At 36.1% G+C, this 21303-nt stretch overlaps 1 protein-coding gene across 1 annotated transcript; it reads right to left on the bottom strand.

Annotated features, from left to right (window-relative positions):
* Positions 1 to 8636: 8636 nt before the first annotated feature.
* Positions 8637 to 17869, bottom strand: LOC113452372 (vomeronasal type-2 receptor 26-like). The gene is made up of 5 exons (XM_026723822.2): positions 17676 to 17869; positions 16753 to 17044; positions 13745 to 13972; positions 9646 to 9772; positions 8637 to 9535 (listed from the first exon to the last, which is right to left on the bottom strand). Exons 1-5 carry the CDS (start codon positions 17867 to 17869, stop codon positions 8637 to 8639), a joined length of 1740 nt encoding a protein of 579 aa, XP_026579607.2.
* Positions 17870 to 21303: the final 3434 nt, after the last annotated feature.

Genomic DNA, 21303 nt, shown 5'->3' on the forward strand with positions numbered 1-21303 from the left:
AGGTCATCTGCATATGCCTGTAATTTGTATGTTTCTTTCTTAATATTTAGCTCTCTAATTTGCTTGTCTTTCAGAATAATTCTTTTAAAAAAAAATTTATTCTAGAAAAAAAACATTTATTTGACATACATTTAAAACAGACAAATCAACACACACACACACACACACACACACACACACACACACACACACACACACATATAGCATAGCAAGTATAGTCACAATGTGGATTACAATAATTAGATATAGTACAGACTTGTTTACAGTTGTCTGAGCTGCCCGATTGTTTCTAGTTTTGTTTTTAATTTCCTTACACTATCTCAGTGACCTTTAAGCAAGCATGTATGTATAAGGTCTTAGACTAATCATTACCCAATACCCAAGTCAAAGTTTATTCCCACATCTCCCCTGTTTTATTTTTTTGATGATTGCGGATGCCTCGGTAGCTTTTTGCCATCTGGAACAGCAGTTCTCCTTCCGTAGGCTTCACCTGACACATTCCTAAAAGTCCAGGGAGACATTGGATGCAATAGCATACACAAAGAGAAAATATAATAAGCAATATCACTCCAACAATTAGGTGACAAATCCATGAACCATCTGGCAACCAGGACCAAAGTGCAGACCACACGTCCAGTCCCTCACCCTCCGATTGTAGTGGATTCTCCTTCAAGGTTTGTTCCATATGCTGTATAGTAGCTGTAATGTTTGGAGAATGATCAGAGATATACATGCAACAATGCATATGAACCACAGCACAAACTCCCCCTTGCGCAGCCAAAATAGTGTCCACCGCATATCTGGTTTGCAGGACAAAGTCAAGAATTTTGCCTTGCTCTTCTTCAAGCAGCTTTAGCATTTTAATGGTGTCTTTAAACATAGTAACTGTCCAATTGTTTAAACGATGTAAATCTCTATAGATCATCATGACTGCTAAAGGGGGAATAACTCCCCTTGATACTTGTGTCCATTAGTCATGGGTCAAAACAGAGTTTACTTCCATTGCAGAATGCGCATTGCGGATATGAGCAGTCCCCAAAGATTTTTAAATGACATGAGATGGGATTACTTTCCCAAAGGTGCAGACCCCTTTCCATCGTGCTGGCATGCGATCATAGGCCATCCGTCCACACAGCAACCATAGATTTGCTCCCAGGAGATGACCAACCTTATTTGGCTCAGCATAGATTAGTTTTGCAAAAGACTCCATTAACATAGCCAAATAAGTGGACGATGGTGCGTTATTCCCATTTGCACATTTAGGCAGCTGGTTTTCTTTCGTGGTGGGATAGCATGTGGCAGGAATATATGGACACCCATTTTCATTGATCAAAGTCCATTTATATTCATTGTAATCAATTTTTTTTCTTCCATAATTATGCTTTATATTTAGATTTAACCACTCTCGTGGGTCTTGCCTCACGTTGATCTTTAATATCCACTTGTCCACCTACTGCACCTTCTTCTTTTCCAACCTCCATTTGTTCCTCTTGAGATTCAATTGATGGGACCTCCTTTCCTGCTCCTCCTTCTCTGCCTCCAAAAACCTCTGCGCAAAACAGTTCTGCTTTCTCAATTGAATCAATTCTATGTCTCTGTTCCTGCCACGTAAACATCAATCCTTCTGGAATCAACCACCTGTAAGACACCTCTTTTTCCAATAACCTTTTAGTCAGGAATCGGTATTCTCTTCTCATCTCTCTCACTCTTCTAGGTATTTGTTTTAAAACCAAAATTTCTTTACTTTTGTATTTCAGTGGCATTTCTCTTGCTACTTGCAATATTTGTGTCTTCAAAGATTTTTTAATAAATCTAATATGAACTTCTCTGGGTAGGTTGTTTCTCATCGCATATCTTGTAAAAACTCGATATATCTCATCAATTCCATCCATCATCTTCTCTTCTGTTATCTCGAGCGCCTCCGCCAAGATTCCTACCATTATCACAACCAAATCTTGTCCTTTTTCTTCTTCTATATTTTGGAATCTAAGATAAAATTCTGATCTATCCAACTCCCACTTCAACATCTCACTTTTTTCTTGTTCAATCGCTGTTAATCTATTGTCGATATTTCCAATTTTCTCCTCTCTTTGTTTGCCTCCCTCTTCAATATTTTGGAGTCTCTCTTCATATTTTTCCATCATCTGTTCCATCCTACCTGTTCTTTGTTCAATAGTATCCATTTTTACCTTAAGATCTTGAATTCCTTGCATAATCATCTGGAAGGATACTCTTTCTTGTTCTTTTTCTTTCTCTTTATCTTGCTTTAACAATGTCTGAATTGAACGCTGTCCAAATGGTGGGGAGGCAGAAGCAGACATAGAGGCACCGAAGATATAAATTTCTTACTCATTTTAAGTGGTTCCAACTCTTCAAGTTTTTTCAAATTTTAATCCACAAAAAAAGAAAAAAAATATGAAATTTTAATCCAAGGTAAAAAGGCCAACAATAAAAAAGCCAAAAGTGAGAGAAAAAAAGAAAAAAAAAAAAAAAAAAAAAAATTCTTCAAATTCTTCCTGACCTTAGTCCAATAAAAAAAGAAAAAAAAACCATAAAAAAAAAAGTAACAGTAAAAATAAAAACCCAATAATAATAATAAACAAGACAAAGCCAAAAAGGAAGAAGGGAAGAAGAAAAAGAGAAAAAACAAAAAACAAAACAAAAACCAAGAAAAATAAGTTTCTTCAGATTCCACACCTTAGTCCAGCCAGAAAAAAAAAAGAAAAAAGAAAAAACCTCAATTAAAAAAAGGAAAAAGAAATAGTCCGCTAATGTACATTAAAAAAAAAAAAAAGGAAAAAAGAGAAAACAGGATCCAAATAGGCAAAAAAAAAAATAAAATCAGTTAAATCAAAATAAAATATAAGTAGAAAAAAGAAATTCAGAGGCTTCCCTTTGCAAATAAATCAAGCTTAAAAGTCAGGACCTTGATGTTAGTGAAGGGGTTGGCAGAACTCAAAAAAAACAACAACACTGCACTCTATTTAATTATCCAAGGCTCTAATTATAACTCCCTTCTCTTTCCCACAAGCTTCAAAGCTGAGCCATGTATATCCAGAAAGACACCTGTAATAATATTCCACAAAGTGCTTTCCTCTATCTTATCAGGGGATGTCCTTGAGAAGAAGAGTCTATTTTTCTTTTTTTAAAATATTTCCGAGCCTCTAGGTGGCAGTGTTACAAAGTATCATAGTTCTCACTTTCCCCCCTCCTCTCTTAAGGGAAAGCCGGCTTGCAATACACAAAACAGAAACCGAGAAATCAAACAAAATCAAGAGAAGCCTCTAGCCCAGAAAAAAAAAAAAAAAAAGTCCAGAAGAAGAATAAAACATATGAATATATAGAAAAAAGAAAACAGTCCAGTTATCCAATAAGTAACAATAGAGTCCGGAAGCAAAGAAAAGAAAAAAAAATGGATTCTCTCTTTGACGTTTCCCTAAAAAAACGCCGCTAAATCAATTTTGTCAAAAAACAAAACAAAAATCACACAGGTTTCTTCAGATAATTAGAGTAAACTTTCCAAATTCAAAAAATTAAATAAAAAAAAGAAGTTCTCACCCAACCGACAAACTCTTTCTCAAACTCTTTCCGTCTGGAGTCGCCCCGACCTCAGCAGCATGGGGGCTGCCTCTCCGCCGCTGGCAAGAAGAGCTTCACCCGGGCTCTCCAGGGATTTTGCGGTATCCCCGGAATCCTCAGGATATGCTCTTCACGATGGCTGTCCCTACGGGACAGCGTAGGTCCGTTGGACCGGCCAGTGGCGGAGATATCGGCTGCAATCGAGGAGCTCGATTGCAGACCGTATCGCCACGGCGCAAGCTCCTCCCATCTCCCCTTTTATTGAGATTTTTAGCATAGTTTTGCAAAAGACTCCATTAACATAGCCAAATAAGTGGACGATGGTGCGTTATTCCCATTTGCACATTTAGGCAGCTGGTTTTCTTTCGTGGTGGGATAGCATGTGGCAGGAATATATGGACACCCATTTTCATTGATCAAAGATATGATATCAAAATAAGAAATGTTGTGTACAAAGTAACTAAGATTTTTTGTTTTCATGTCACCCGAATAAACCCGACTTCCATTGCCAATAACAACTGTTTTGTTACAAAATGGATATGTTCCCAAATAAGTCATATTCTCTACCGTCTCATTGTGGGTCCAGCAGATACCCGCCACCTCTTGGATCCGGCTTCCAAGGTGTAAGGTGTTTATGTTACTTGTAGTCCAACTGCTAGACCACGTCCCTGAACAACCATAGCATTGTTCCTTATACTAGTCGCCTTTGGGCAGAGGTACTGCAACCATTGGAAGCCCTGATGTTTTGTGAGTTGGCATGTGCATACATACCCAACAATCAGTTTTATTATGAAGGTTTGCTAGCTTCTCCATGTCCTGGATCAATGTGTTTCTTTTCCATTCCCCCAAATCCACCCCCTTGTCCCTTTGGCTGATGATAAGGATGCACAAAGTGAGCAGGAACCCAAACAACTGTCCCCTCATCTTCAATGGCAGCGTATCCTTGGCCCCAAGTTATCAGCGGGACAGGTCCTTTCCACGTTGGATCTGGCAGTCTCCTATACCAAACTTTCGGACTTGGCGTACCTGCAGAAGGGGAGGAAGCAAAATGCCTACTGGCTGCCGTAGCAGCAGGAGATCCTGTCATGTTTAAAAAATTTAAAGTGTATAAGGTAATATTAAGAATGTTTTGTATGTAAGGCAAACCATATCCATCCACTTCCCCCGTTTTTGTTTTTATATGAAGGAGTGTTATACGGACTAGAAGTTGGCTCAATGTGGCCTAATTGTAGCTGCTCAGCTACCAATTGATGTAAAGCTACAAGTTTTTCCTGTGGAAGTGGCCATTGGTCAATCCAAACTGGCTGAGAGATTAACAGTTGTAACTTTTCCATTATCCAATAACAATTTTTGTGTGGAACTGTGACAGCAAATCTCTACCACACAAGTTTATGTGCAGGGGCAACACAAGAGGTTGGATCCTTGTGGTCTCGCCAGTTGCTCTATGCAATGCCGTCAACCAATGTACACTACTTCTTGCAAACTGCAAACCACCTACACCACGAACAGCCAGAGAGTCCTCAAGCACCCATTCATTTGGCCATTCCTTTTGGCGTATCACAGAGACATCTGCTCCGGAATCTATAAGGCCAGAAAATGATTTTCCTTGAATTTCAATTGTCATTTTTGGTTGGTCTGTAGTCAAATTTTTTGTCAGTGCTAGCAATTCTGCAGCAACTGGAGAACTGGCCATTTCAGTGGACCCAAAACCACCAGTTCGTGGGATCCCAATTAAAGGATTCATAGGAATGTATGGAATCAATAATAACTGGGCAATAGATTCACCGGCCATTAATGATGCAGGAGTATCAGTGTACAATTGTATCTTAATAACCCCTTTATAATCTTGATCAATAACCCCTGGAATAACAAAGAACCCCTTTTTTGATGCAGAAGACCTGGGAAGTACCAATCCCACTGTTTTTTCTGGCAGTGGCCCATGCAAATGAGTGTCCTCAATGTACACTTGATTAGGAAAAGTTACATCAATCAAGTGCAAAATTTTTAAACACAAACCTGCATTCCCGGTAGTTGCGGGCGATGCCTTTGTAACAGCCTTGGGAGCGGGGCTAGTTGCACGCCCCAAATTTAGTTTCCCAAATTTTGATTCTGATCAGAGCGACATTGATTTGCCCAATGAAACCCTTTTTTGCATTTTGGACAGACCGACTTCGGGTGGACGCCCTTATTTATTTTTTTGTTAAACGCCATTCCCCCCCCCCCAGGTGCTCGACACTGGGCTTTAAAATGGCCAGGCTTCCCACAATTAAAACAGTTCCCTGTAGGTTTCATCCCTCTTTGTAATGCCATAGCCAAAGTCTCCATGTTGTAAGCCTGAGAACCCACCACTGCACATGCCTTTAACAGATCAGCCAGAGTAACCTCACCTCTAGCCACCAAAGGCTGTAAGATACGTTTGCAGTCAGCGTTTGCATTTTCAACTGCCAATATCAGCAAAAGTTCCTTCGCTGCTTCCTCATTGGAGATTTTCTGGGTAATAGCCAATTGTAGTCTTTCCACAAAATCATTATAAGACTCAGATGCTGTTTGCTTAATTTGAGAAAAAGACCATGCCAGGGTTCCCACATCCTGGATGCGGGACAACGCCCCAAGGACAGCCGCCATAACCACGAGAAGTGCGTGATCAGGCAAATTAGTAGCTTGATCAGCAGTGGATTCAAACAAGCCTGCCCCATAGATTTGGTCTGGCGTATACAGCCCCCCCCCCGAATTTCGTCCCCTAGTGATAGCTTTCCTTTGGTACTCTGAATCAAAAACCACATACTGAGTAGAACTCAATATCATTCTCATTAAATCTTTTCAATCATTAGGAATCATGTGTGAGGTAGCCAAACTTGTCAGAAGACCCTTTGTAAAAGGACTTTGAATACCATAATCTTTAGCGGCTTTCTTGATTTCCCTAAGTACTGCCAACGGAATCGGAACCCATTCCGCCTGCATGTTGCCTTGAGCATCCACTTGCCTATTAACTGGAAACAAATTCATCTGGGGAATCTCATCAGGTTCTAATTTCCCCTCATTGAAAGCCTGATGCATCGTTGTTTGAACTTTTCCCATTTGTGGCTGGGGTTTCTCATCCACAGGCGTAGGCACTGTTGGGGGTGAGAAAACATACTCCAGCTTTGGAGTTGGAGGGTGCAACACAACTCCTTTATAAGGAGGAAGTTCTGCTAAAGGTTTTAAAAGAGGTTGTTGCTGGGTCTCTAAAGCAGTCATAACAACCTTCCAATATGTCAAAATTTCAGCTGTTGCCCGTGGTTCCTCATGAAGGATAGTTCCAATTTTCCTCCACGTGACTAACTTTAAAGAGCCCTTCTCTGAGTACCAGGGGCATTGCCGCCAGATCTCTTGCAGCAGCTTTTTCACATTACCTCTTGAAAGAACTATATACTCCTCTCCAGAAGGTTTAAAGAGAAAGAAATTTGTCCTGACTAGTTTCAGCAGCTCACTAACATGACGTTCCTGTGGCTGAGAAAGTTTTCCCCCCATGTTCCCTGAAAAATCCTATTGTCCAGAAATAGTTAAGTCCGTACTTTACCTAGTCCAGGTGAGGAAACACGGAGGTCCGGACATGTACCACCTGCAGTGGATCACGTCGGGGTCAGCAGTGGATCACGTCGGGGTCACCACTTGTGGTGGTCTCTCATGGAAAAGGTGAGACACAAGCGAGTGTTCTCAGGATGAGAGCCCAGAGCAAATTCCAGCGCTCCCTTTTATTGAGATTTTTAGCATAGCAAGTATAGTCACAATGTGGATTACAATAATTAGATATAGTACAGACTTGTTTACAGTTGTCTGAGCTGCCTGATTGTTTCTAGTGTTTGTTTTTAATTTCCTTATACTATCTCAGTGACCTTTAAGCAAGCATGTATGTATAAGGTCTTAGACTAATCATTACCCAATACCCAAGTCAAAGTTTATTCCCACATACTTACATGTATGGTATTCAGCTTTGTTTGAGTATTTTCCGATGTCATTATAGTTGTGCTTTTAAAGTTGTAGCAATGTTTCGGCAGAATCTCATCTGCCATCATCAGGCTTCTGTATTGTGTTCATCTGTGAGTCAGACTTTCACAGCCATTTCAGTTTTAAATTTGGGGTTAGCCTATTGCTGTGCCAGAATGGTTTTTTATTCATCCTGATTGGTTGGGAGTCTTGGTTTGTGTTTATTGGTCTTGGAGTTTGCTGTATTCATAATCAAGCAGAACACAGCAAACTCCATATCAATGCTACTTGTTTTTCACAGTGAACCTCATAATATTCTAAAATGTCCAGTATTGTTCTCATGTTATTACATATTTGTCTTTTTAGGAGAAACCCGTTTTGATCTACATGTATAAATTTGTATTGGAATCTTTTAAGTCTTTCTGCGATGATTGCCATAAATATTTTGTAAGCTGAATTCAATTATGATATGGGTCTGTAATTTTTAACCATTGTTAAATCCATACTTTCTTTTATTTTTGCTTCAGTCCGTGATGCTGGTGGTATTTATCCTTTTAAAATTGAATTAAACACTTTTAATAATATTTAGCCTAATGGTTTCTGGAATTCTTTATATATTTCTGCTGGCAGTCCATCAGGGCCTGTCATTTTATTATTCCTCTGTTTTTTCTATATTTCAATTAGTTCCAACATTTTTATTTCTTCTGTGATTCTTGGCAGCTCTACTTTCTCTAGACATTGTATTTGCTTTTCCTCTATGGGCCATTTGTTGTAGCTTTTCAAAATACTCTTGATCTATTTTGTTTTTCTCTTTACTTTGATAACACATAGTTCCTTTCTCATTCTGTAATTTACTAATCCAACATTTTTTCTTTTTCTTTTTTTAATTTATATGCTAGCCATCTCCCTGCTTTGTTGGCATTTTCCAAGAAATTTTTATTGTTCTTTTTTAAATACTGTTTATAAACCCTTCCTTGTCAGAAATAAAAACTTCTATGTTCCTGTAGGTTTTATATATATTTCCTGTAGACAAACAGTTTTTTATAATTTATTTCAGCAATTTCTCTTGGACAGAAATTTCACATGTGGTATTAATTCTTCCTTATGAGTTTCTCTCTCTGATTTAACTCAGGCCGAAAAACAATGATGTAGCATTTTGGCAGGAATATGCATCCCAGTAAAGCAGCACTGGAAACCAAGATGGAAAAGACCTCCACAACTACCATGGCTTTGCCTTTTGTACTCAGATAGGCTGGAAAGAAGGACATCCATATGCTGCAGAAGGCCAACATGCTGAAGGTGATGAACTTGGCTTCATTAAAGCTGTCCGGTAATTTACGGGCAAGGAAAGCCACAATAAAGCTGGAGATAGCCAAGATACCCATGTAGCCCAAGACACAGTAGAAGAAAAAAGCTGACCCTTCATTGCACTGTAAACTCATTTCTTGAATCTCTGAGTGCATGTCCAACTCAGGGAATGGGGGAGATGTTGACAACCAAAGAATACAAATACATACTTGGAAGAGAGAGCACAAGAGAACAATAGAAAAGGCCAATCTTTTCCCCACCCATTTCCTCATCTGAGATCCTGGTTTAGTGGCCATGAAAGCAACAACTACAGTGATGGTTTTGGCCAGTACACTAGAAATGGCCACTGAAAAAGTGATGCCAAACATTGATTGTCGGAGAAGGCAGGTTACCTTTCCAGGTTGGCTAAGGAAGAATAAAGAGGAGAGAAAACAGAGTTGGAGAGAGACAAGGAGAGTGTATGTGAGGGACCTATTATTGGCTTTGACAATGGGAGTATTCCTCTGCTTAATAAAAGTTCCAAATACCCAAGATGTCAGGAAGAAGAAACAAAGAGTTGCTGAGGATAAACTAATTCCTAAGGTTTCTTCAAAAGTTAGAAATACCATTGTTTTCAGGATACAGTCTTTCTTTTCTTTATCTGGATAATAATCTTCTGGACATTCAAAACAGTCATCCATATCTGGAAGAAAAGTCATGGAATTTGTCAGCTAGACATTCCATATTATTGAAACTGACTTTATTAATCTTATGCATCCTAAAGTAGTATATTAAAGTTTGCTACAAGCTTACCATTTTGATTTGAAATCTTCCCCTCTGGGCATGGAAAACAGTCATAGCAGCAGAACTTATTCCCCTCAATCCCCTTCTTCCAGGATCCAGGGAAACATGGGTCATTGCATTGAGATAATGGAAGATCCTGGGGATAAGCATAAAAGGTTTTGAAAAGGAGGGTTTTTATTTTGTTCTTTTTTATTTTATGGCCTAACCATCTCCCTGGCTTGTTTGCATTTTCAAAATAGTTTTGTTTTGCTAATTTAACTTTTTGGACCAGGTCTTCCTGCATACTTAAATTTATCTTCTGTTTTACCAAATCTATTTCTTTACTAGTATTTTGATTATTTGGATCAAATTGTCTACTTACTTCTAAATCTTTAAGCTTCTCTCTCCACACATTTTGTTGTTGTCTTTTTTCTTTATTTTTTTTTCAATACTATAGCCAATAGTTAAACCTCTCACATAGGCTTTTGTGGTATACCAAAGATTTTGAAGAAATGTATGCTCTCTCTTGTTTATTTCAAAAAATATTTTCAATTCTTTTCTCACCATTTCAATATATTTGCTATCTTTTAATATACTATTATTAAATATCCATCTTCCAATTGTTCTCTTTCCTTTCTATTTAATTTGAATAGGGTTATGATCAGCCCATACATTTGGCAAAATCTCTATATTTTCAGTGTTTTTCATTAAGCCTGGGTCCATCCAAATATGATCTATTCTAGACCAAGAATGATGGGAATTGGAAAAGAAAGTATATTGCTTTTGGGTTGGATATAGTTCTCTCCACACATCTTTCAAGTTTAATTCCCTTACTATGTTATTAAAAGACGATGGAAATAGTCTCCTTTTATTTATTTATTATTGTTTTGGGGGGGAGCTTTTAAAGTCTTTGTCCTTGTCTGAAACAGCATTTAAATCTCCTACAATACATACATTTGTATATTCATATTCTATTATCTTATGGTGGAGTTTATTATAAAATTCTTTTTGGTTTACATTCGGGGCATATAACAAGGTCTTTTTCTGGTTTAATATTATTTCTATAAATAACATTCTTCCATCATCATCCTTATATACTTGTTTGTGTTGCAGCCAATCTTTTATATATACTACAATACCTCTTTTTCTTTGGTTTGAAAGGGCCCAATATATTTTTTCCAAATAAGTATCCTTTAGGAGATCTGCCTGTTTATCTATGATGTGTACCTCTTGTATACAAGTTATATCTGCATTTTGCTTTTTAAGTTTTTCAAATGACTGTTTTCTTTTTAATGTTGAGTTTAAACCATTGATATTAACTGAGAATAAGGTAATTTCTCTGCTCATATTACTGTCTGTGTAGAGCATTTTTTGTTTCTTTCCTTGTTCTGGGTTCTCTTGTACTTGGTCTGTTGTCCTCATCTTCTCTAGGTTTCTGAGATTCTGACTGAGGTACAGGTTCTTTCTCTTCAGAGATTTCTTCCTGACTTCTTGTATTTAAATCTCCTCCACTTTCACATTCTTCTTTGGGTTCCAGATATTGTTCACGAAAATGATGTGTTTTCTCTATTGTATCAATTTTATATTTTTTATTCTGCCATGCTACTAGGAGCCGTTCTGGGGTGAGCCATCTGAACGATATACCATTTTTAATTAACTGAGATGACAAAAACTGGTAGCCCCTTCTTTGCTCCCTAACTCTCCTGGGTATTTGCTTCAACATGACCACTTCGTGATCTTTATATATCAGTGGCGAATATCTGGTCTTGCCGTATAGCATGTCTCGTATTGTCTTTCTCATGAATCGGATGTGGACTTCTCGGGGTAATCTATATCTTCAGGTGTAGTGTGTGTATACTCTGTAGACCTCATCGATGTCCTGTTTGTCTTTCTGTAGGGCTCTTGCTATCAAATTCACCATTATTTCATGTAAATCTTCCTTTTTTATCTTCAACAAAATTCTGGAATCTCAAATAAAAGGATGCTTTTTCTAATCCTATATGCACCACAGAATCCCGAAGTTCACAATATAAAACTTTCCAATTTTGTTCTGAGTCCTCTAATCTCTTTTCCACCACCTCAGTTCTTACCTCTACTATGTTTAATTTTTGTTCATTTTTTTGTCATTGTCTCCTGGATCTTTCCGATTTTACTATCTAAATTTTGTATCTCATTCTTCACTCCTCCTATTTCCATGCTCATTTCTAATTTCACGTCTTCGTGATTCCTCACAATCAGTTCATTGTATCGTACCAATATCTATTAAATCAGATCCAGCAATTTTTGTTGTTATCTTACATCAGGTCTTAATTCAAAATGTCCTCATTCCAAATTGCACTGTCACTTTCTCTGGTTGTGTATTTTCTTGTTGCTCTTTTATTCTTTTATTCCCGCGCAGTCACAGTTTCACTTATAAACCTTAAATAAGTTTTTGTTATTATGTTGTCAAAGTTGTCTATTAATACTTATCAGATTAAGGTTTCTTTTCCCCAGTCCTTTCTTCTGATCTTTCAATGCAGTAAAAGTTCATTCTCAAGTTTTACACTCTTACTTGTCCTTTTGTTTTCCTATAGCACTTAATCACTTTCACTTCTTTTTCTTTCTTTCCCCAGTTCTCAAATAAATGGACAATAAAGTTCTATAGTTCACTCCTCCACTCACAAAGCAAATGTTGTTATCTCACCCTTTGTCTCCCCAGGTTTCACGATTTCATTAGTCAGCATAAATCTCTGCCGTTATTTCAGCCAACGCTCCAGTCAAAGACTCTGTCTCTTCACCACACCACTTAGTTCGGAGCTTTCTTTACAGTATACACCAATATTCTGAAGATCTTCTTTAAATACACCTCTCCAGTGCTCAGCCTGCTGCTTCTCTCTTTTCACTTCTTTTAATTGGCTGGGTTGCTGTGTCTCTGGTTCCGATCATCACAGTTGTCACGATCTCCCTTTTCTGCTGTTGGTTTTCAGGAGTTTCTTCTTCCATTTTCTGGGATCGCAGCACCTTCCCAAGACCTCTGTATCTTCCCCTTTCTTTTGCCTACCCCTCCGGGGTCTGGCATGCTCCAAAAAGCCACCAACTAGCAAAAATCGGAATTGGATCCACTCCTCAGCTCCACACCAACACAGCGCCCAAAGGGAAGTCCGAAAAGGAGGGTTTTTAAAACAGTTTCTGATTTTTCTCCTTAATGGAATGAAATTATTATTGATTTCCAACATGGATGTTGAATTAACTGGGGTTTATAATGTATGTTAAAAAGACATAGAGATTAAAATCATATATAAAAGGTCCTGTATGAAGGGCAGGTGAGTAAATAATTGAATGTGTTTACAATGTGATAGAAGAATTGCCATTCTTGTGATTTCTTTTTTTTCCCATTTTTTTTATTTTTTATTTTTTACACATCTCTTCACATGAGCAACGTGATTCTAGATTACAATATTTATACCTAGTCATAGTTACACTTTCAACTTTCTTAATTAATATCACTTCAACTTATTATCCATTCAACTAATCTTTAGATAAATTTCCCTTTCATATTTAAATTCATTAATTCAATATCAAAATCATTTCATCCTCACATATATTTTCAGTCAAGATTGGAGGGTGGCGAGCTGTTTCTCAAAGAGTGAAAATCAATGATGTAGTAATGTATTAATCAGGGGAGAATAATAGATACTGATTAACAAATTTGGAAGGAACCTTGTAAGTCATCTAGTCCAACCCCCAACCCAAGCAGACCCTACACTATTGATGACAGATAGCAGTCCAGTCTCTTCTTGAAAGCTTCCAGTGATGAAGCTCCCACAACTTCTGAAAGCAAGCTTTTCCATTGGTTGATTGATCTCAGTGTCAGAATATTTCCCCTTATTTCTGGCTTGAATCTCTCCTTGTTCAGTTCCCATTCATTATTCCTTGTCTGGCCTTCAGGTGCTTTGGAAAAATAGCTTGACTTTGTGTATAAATGTTGGCCTTTTTTATTTTATTTTTATTTTTTTAATATTTTTGTTGATTTGTGTTTTTTCTTGTTTGACCTTTTTTGGATTTTTCTGAGTTTCATATTTTAAGTTTGCCTTGAATAAAATAAAATAAAAAGATTCAAAAAAACATGATTAATAAAATGCCTCCATACCTGGTTAAAAGTTGGGTGCCAGGCAATCCTGTCATCATCAATGAATAATTCCTTTCCTTTGGTTGCACCGGGTTCGATCTTTCCAACTCTAATTCTCTGAAAGGATCTGTTTGGAAAAGTGACCAAGTTGGTGATGTCAAAGCCACCTGTTGCTTCTCCTTTCTCATTCAGAAATACTCTCTCCCCAACTGAATTATTGAAAGAAATGTCATGAAGAAATGAATGGAGCTAGTTGAAAAAGAATGAAAGAGAGAAGGAGTTGAAAGAATGTTGATAGAAAGGAGATCATCAAATTCATGTGTCATTCAGTCATTTTTCCCCGTTCGTATAATAATTACTAAATATGTACACTTATAAATTTGATACTTGATAATGTATGAAAATATAAATATGAACTCTACTATTAATTTGGTACTATTAAAAAAAGATAAAAAACAACAAACCAAATCATAATGAATATAGACTATTGGAATTATGCCAATTCCTATTATTTAGGTCTACTAATTAAATACATAAATAAATAATTCTGACAGAAACATAAACCATGATTTATATGGTAGGTTCTCAATGATGAGAATAACAGGAACCTGTTTTTCTAGATCTGTTCTATACAGAACAGAATAACAGAGTTTGAAGGGACTTCAGAGATATTCTAGTTCACCCCGCTGCTTAAGGATGAGACCCTATACCATTTCTAAGAAATGGTTGTGCAAGCTCATCATAAAAAATCTTCAGTGATGAAACCACCAGAATTTCTGAATGCAAGCTGTTCAACAAATTATTTTTTCATACTGAAAGGAAATTCCTCCTTATTTCTAGATTGTTTTTCATGTTTAACTTCATTCCACATGCAGAAAATATTAAGACTTTCCACAATCATTTGCCATATATATTTCTATATGAAGTGACTTGTTAAAAAAAAAAAAGAAGTGCCCAAAGCAGAGAGAATACCTGCCAAGCCTAAAAATCTGTATAATCAGTTTTTTCACTCATCATGTTTTTTTTTAATATTATATCTCTGCATGAGTAGGGCTTGCAGAGCATGAGCCATAGCATAAACATTTGTTCATTTGTACAAGGCTGTTTGATAGTATGAAATCCCTTCGTTAAAACTTTAAATTCTGAGATTCAAGTATTCTTCAATAGATAGATGGGATATAGTAATCATTGCAAACATAGGATTGTTTCATATTGTGTATGCCACATTTAAAAAGGACCACTACTTCATTCCTCTAAATATCTGATAGAGACAGAAGAGTTATCTTTGAACATACCAGAAGTTCATGAGCCACACAGAAGTATCTTGAAAAATAGATTATTTTTCGAACAGATAATGTAATTTAAATTATCATTTTGATTGGGCAAACTAAGATGATTTCCTAAATAATTCCTACAGAAACATAACTATAATTTATATGGTAGGTTCTCAATAGTCAGAATAACAGGAATCTGTTTCTCTGTATCCATTCTATACAGAACAGAATAACAGAATTAGGAGGGACTTCAGAGATATTCTAGTTCATCCCCCTGCTTAAGGATGAGACCCTATACCATTTCTAACAAATGGTTGTGCAATCTTGTCATAAAAATCTTCAGTGATGAAGCACCCAGAACTTCTGAATGCAAGTTGTTCAACAAACTAATTTTTCACAATGACAGGAAATTCCTCCTTATTTCTAGATTGTATTTCATACTTAACTTGATTCCATATGCAGAAAATATTAGGATTTTCCACAATCATTTCAAAATATATTTCTATATAAAGTGACTCATTGCAATACAATTGTCCAAAGCAGAGAGAATACCTGCCAAGCCTGGAAATCTGGACAGTCAGGTTTTTTTATCATAGGTTTTTTAACATTATATCTCTGCATGAGTAGTGTTTGCAAAGCATGAGCCACAACATAAACAGCATTGTAGATACTGTAGCTTTGTCCAGTCATTTCCATTTCAAATATTGGCCCAGGAAGATCCTCCAGCTTCATCTCCCCAGTACATTTCCTACTGTGTATTTCTTTTAAGTCTGATCTCAGAAATGAACACTCAAATGATTGTTCCCAAACATCCTGTAAAAAACCATCTTGCGAGAGTGAAAGGGGATTTATGGTCTGAAGAAATTCCTTGAAACCTACAACTGCTGTTGAATGAATATTGAAAGAAATAGCTCCATGAAACATCTGGAGATCCCACCGATTTTGAAATCCTGATAGCACAAAATCAATCTGTGCAGTCATGATCCACACCTTTCTATACAAGGCAACTTCCTTGCTTTCAGGATCTACAATAAATGTGGCCATCCTTAGCCACATAATTGCCGAAGATTCCCCATAGACAAGAAATACATTTGCCTTGCTCTTCATCATGTTGATGGAGATAATTTCAATTTTTTGAAAATATTCTTGATAGTCTTCCAAATGGACTAGTTGGGAAAGACTTTGTATGAATGATGAACATATTCCATTCTGGGAAAGTAAGGGCTGAATTTTCTGTAAGAAATTTTCCCCACTGTTGTTATCTACAGCAAAAATGCCAATCCATGTCCACCTGAAATGATGGAGTAGTTGGATAATCCCAGTGTACTGATGTTCCTCTTTGGGTACCATGAAATAAAGTGAAGAAAGTTTACTGGTCTGGAATTCCTCCTGGACCAATGAGCCATATATCAGCTTAAAAAAATGGAGTGGTATTCTGTTCAATTCTCAAATCATATCTAATTTTTAATGTAGTTTTCTTACAAAATATACCTAAGGAACAATGTTTTCCTAGAAATCTTTTTCTCTAAATATAAACATAGAAAGGTATTTCTTGGCATTCTTTTGAATAGATAGAAAAGATCAATTTTTTTAATAGGGGCAAAGAGTACTACATTTAATTTTTGCTCAGGTATGGAATTTCAATCTGAGTTATAGATCTTAACACAAACCTAAACCCAATCTTTGGTGCTCATTATATATTCCATAAGAACAACAAAATATAGAATTTTCCTCCTCAACCCCATCACAGCTTACTTGTGGAATCTTGAAGAAACTTATAATTTCACCTATATAAAATGATGTATCAAAATCCAATCCTCCAATAATAGCCATGAGATTCTTCTGGCTATTACATTTGTAGTTAAGGACAAAATCCTGGGATTTGAAAAGCAGGCCCAGAGTGGTGCGATAGGTCATCCTTGGGTTGTTGTAACTGTCATAGATGTGGAACCCGGGAGTGATATTAGGTAAGATCTGGGAGTCCTCATTGATCTCCTTCACAGCAAAAGCCAAGGCAAGGATGTGCTGATGAAATTTGGTGATTACACTGCAAATATTTTAAATATTTTAAATCCCATTTGAAAAAAAATAGTTGACAATTCTCATCATTTATGTATGAATAACAAACAATTCTTTCTCTGACAGTAGTAAAATGATAATCATCTTTCTAAAACACTTAATAATTTATACAGAGGATCCTTGGTACTCTCTGAGTTTGGTGACTTTCCTGTAGATGTTTCATTATGCAAAATAGCCTAGCTTTGAAGAGGTTATCTAGTTTGGAGAGGGAAATATCTGCAATAAAACAACACATCTCAGAGGGCATGAAGCACCCCTCCTTTCAATGCTGAACCAAAATATTCTCCTTTTTTGGTAATTTTTACAGAGTTCAAATTGAGTTAACACAGCATTTCTATGACCTCCAACAAAAATGTACTTCAACAAATAAAAGTAATGACTTTTTTCAAAGTGCTATATTTATTTTCTGTGATGTTTTCAGAAAATCTTTAAAATAATGTAAAGAAGATTATTTCTTCTGCCAGAACTAGATGCCATTGAAAGACATAGAAATTACAGATTATATCAAAAGAACTCTACATTTATGAACAAACAGCTTTTATTAATATAAGGGGTATTTGGAGAGCTAGGCTAAGATTAGTTAATGAAAAAAATCTTACATTGGTATGTCATAAGATGTTATAGCAGGGTTTTTATTAAATTTACTTTCAATAAAGGGGTAAACGATGTGAGACATCATCCCACCAATGATGAAATCTCCAGGCTGGTACCATTCATGTGGAACAAGGAAAGCATCACTTGCAGGGCAGCTCAGGGTAACTACTCTGTGCACCAAAAACATCAGAAGAAACATCTTGTTGCTTTTCTTATTGTGAAAATGTTTTGTCTTTCATCTTACCCATAGGGAAGTATATTGCATACAATAGTTCATCTAAGTATTAACCCAAGGATTATATTTGGGAATGCATCTAATGAGAATATCCACCATTTCTTTTTAAAAGATCCATGAGAATACAAATTTGTATCTTGAACATTACAAGTATTGAACAGCTACTCTGGCAGAAAAGGTCAGAGGGTTGAAACTTGAAGCACTGAATGTGTCAGAGGGATTATTACTCCTTGTACCAAACTGCTTGTTCGTCAACAATTACTTTATAGTCAGACAGAATCTTTGATTATTGTTGAATTTAAATATCCTTTTGTGCAGCCTTTCATGTTTTGGTCTCACTAAGAAAACACTCTGGGAGATAATTATTTTGTTTTGATGAGATAATAATTGGCCAACTTTCTTCACTTCACCATTTATCTTCGGATTTCCTGTTTTCTCCTTACAAGATTACACAAGAGATCATTAATATCCCTTAATATATCTTATAATGTGAAGACGCCCCAGTAAACTAAGCTAAGGACAGGATATTTCACAATTCTGCATAACTCTTTAGCAGTAAACACATTGCATAAATGTTCTGATCTTTAAAAGGTTCAGATAGCTAACACTAAATTGGTTCTTTATATTCTTAGGTGTATAAGCCAAATATCCATACATAACAGGTCTGACAAATAAGCCAATAATTTCTTTGGAGGTTTTATTCACATTTTCAGTGAAAGAATGTTGAAGAATGAAACAATAACAATGATGGTACTGATATTTCAAAATTTTCATTAGATATTACCTTGAGTTTAGTAATCTACCCATCCAAATATTAGTTATTTATTTATTTATTTTATTTGTATTCTGATTTGTATTAGGTTTTGAAATAACTCAAGGCAGAGAAGATATCTAATACACCTTCTTCCTCCTATGATATTATATGATATAATATACTATGATATAGTCTACTATGATGTGATACAATAGAAATCATATGATGCGATAGTGAATAATAGATATTACAGCACTTTTCCAATTGGCCAACTATTTTTGAAAAATGAAAAAAAATGCCTACAAAAGTTGTATAAGGCAGATTTGTAATATAATGTATATTTAATTGTTCCAGTTGAAGAAATAAAAATAGTGCTTTTCTCTAGGTAGCATATTTTAATTTCTACCTATTTTTTACAACACAGAAAATGAATACATTCCATAAGAACATCAACAGAATATGTTTTTTCTCTTTAACACTTTTACAACTTTTTTTTTTTGACTCCATTACCACAGTAAGAGACTATCATGTTTACCGATCAGATCATGAAATCCGTAGAGGAGGTGGTGTTGAACAACAAGACTCCTGCACATGCCTTAAATGCTACAAAACTCTAAAGGATAATGGAAACTCCATCAAATGTTCTCTATGTAACAAATACGCTCGTCATGACTGCTTGAGATTACCCGAGCAAATGATTCAATACCTAGAATACCCACATCTAAAAAACATCCAGGTTACCCAGGAGCTTGCTATTCCTGAGACCATCATCTGTGAACTGTCCTTAAGTATCACATTTCAGTTCTTACTATATTACAGAGCCCCTGATTATGACATTGAACATGTAAACAAGCTAAATTCACTACCAAAATGGGCAGCATCCTGCCAACATGCTTTTATCTTTCTTGGTGACTTCAATCTACCTCATATTAACTGGACCCTTAATGAATGTACAACTAAACACACATGCAACCTTCCACAATGCAGTAACAAATTTGGGACTAGAACAACTAGTAACCAACAACACTGGACTTAACAACTGCCTTGATCTCATCTTCTGCAATAGTTTGAGTTCAATTTACAGAATACAAATTAAAGGACCCTTTTCCAACAGTGACTACAACATGATTGACTTTGTCCCAACATACGTCCACACAAAATCATCACAACGATAGAATCCCCACTTATAACTTCAAAAAAGGCAACTATGATCTTATAAACAATGATCTCTCATCCCTTGATAGGCAATTTTTATTCTCTGGATGCAATACTGTTGAAGACCATTACAATATATTTTTACTTGAAATCAAAAGAGTCATCAAACTATATGTACCATTAACAATTCTCAAAACCCGAAAAAACAAATTACCCTTAACAATAAGGAAGCTTCAATCCAAAAAGAAATCACTTTGGCGGAAAAACAAATCTGGTCATGTTGCCAACTTCAAAATTATTTTTTTTATATGTATCCATGTATTCATAACTATGTTTTTACTTATACCTATTATCTTGTAAGCAATTGACAAAAATAAATAAATAAATAAAATAAAAACTTACTAATGGAATCTGGAAGAAACCTACAATTTCAGCAATACAAGATGATGTAACAACACCAGTACTCCAATGATGGCCATGAGATTCTTCTGTCTATCACATTTGTAGTTAGGGACAAATTCCTGGGATTTGAAAAGGAGGTCCATCAGATACATTTTCATATATTGCCAAATTGTAGGTTTTCATGCGTTTAAGTTGATTGTTAAATTCATTGCACCTTGAACAATTAAATTAAATGCCATTTTCAGTGTACATTATACATAAAAATAAAACAAAAACACGCATCTTTCACATTCTGTACAATTGAATTGAAAGCCCCTGATATTGTGTTAAATTGCACTATACAGTAGCAGTTACTGTTCTGGGATAGAAGCTGTTTTTCAGCCTATTTGTCCTTGTGTTTATTGTCTTATACCATCTGCCTGAAAAAAGGCTGAGATGGATCTTTAAGAATGTTTTCAACTTTCTTAAGGCAGGGAGAGCTGTAAACTTAATTGTGATGAGGTTGAAGGGATGATTTAATCTGTTACCAGGTATTAATAATATGGGACATTTAGTGAAATTATATGAAATGTATTCTTCCTTCTGTCTTATCCTTTATTCATAGCTTATCAATGATCATAATAAAGAGTGATTTAATTTGATTTAAAATAAAAAGTCTGCCATTTTTCAAGAAAATCAAAGGTGAAGTTCAGCCCAAATCCTACACACACAAAAAGGAACACCCCTCTCTGCTGAGGGAATGTCTAAATTCCTGGAGGAAATTTGAAGTGTCCTACTAGATGGAGATGATAGATACAGGCATGTAGATAGATTGGATGGATGATAGATGGATGGATGGATAGATAGATAGATGATGAATAGATAGATGACAGATGAATGGATAGATAGATAGATATATGATGAATAGATGACAGAAAGATACCGTGTTTTCCTGAAAATATAACCCACCCTGAAAAGAAGCCCTATCATGTATTTGAATGCATGTGCTAAAATTAAGCCCTACTGTCAAAATTGCCCCTAACAAGATCTCACCCACCCCAGGGTGTAGCGGGTGGGATGAGGCACACAGGTAAAAATTAAGCTAGGA

Source organism: Pseudonaja textilis, chromosome Z (assembly GCF_049901715.1).
Source record: "Pseudonaja textilis isolate UNSWEBS1 chromosome Z, rPseTex1.2, whole genome shotgun sequence".
NCBI classification, from domain to species: Eukaryota; Metazoa; Chordata; class Lepidosauria; order Squamata; family Elapidae; genus Pseudonaja; species Pseudonaja textilis.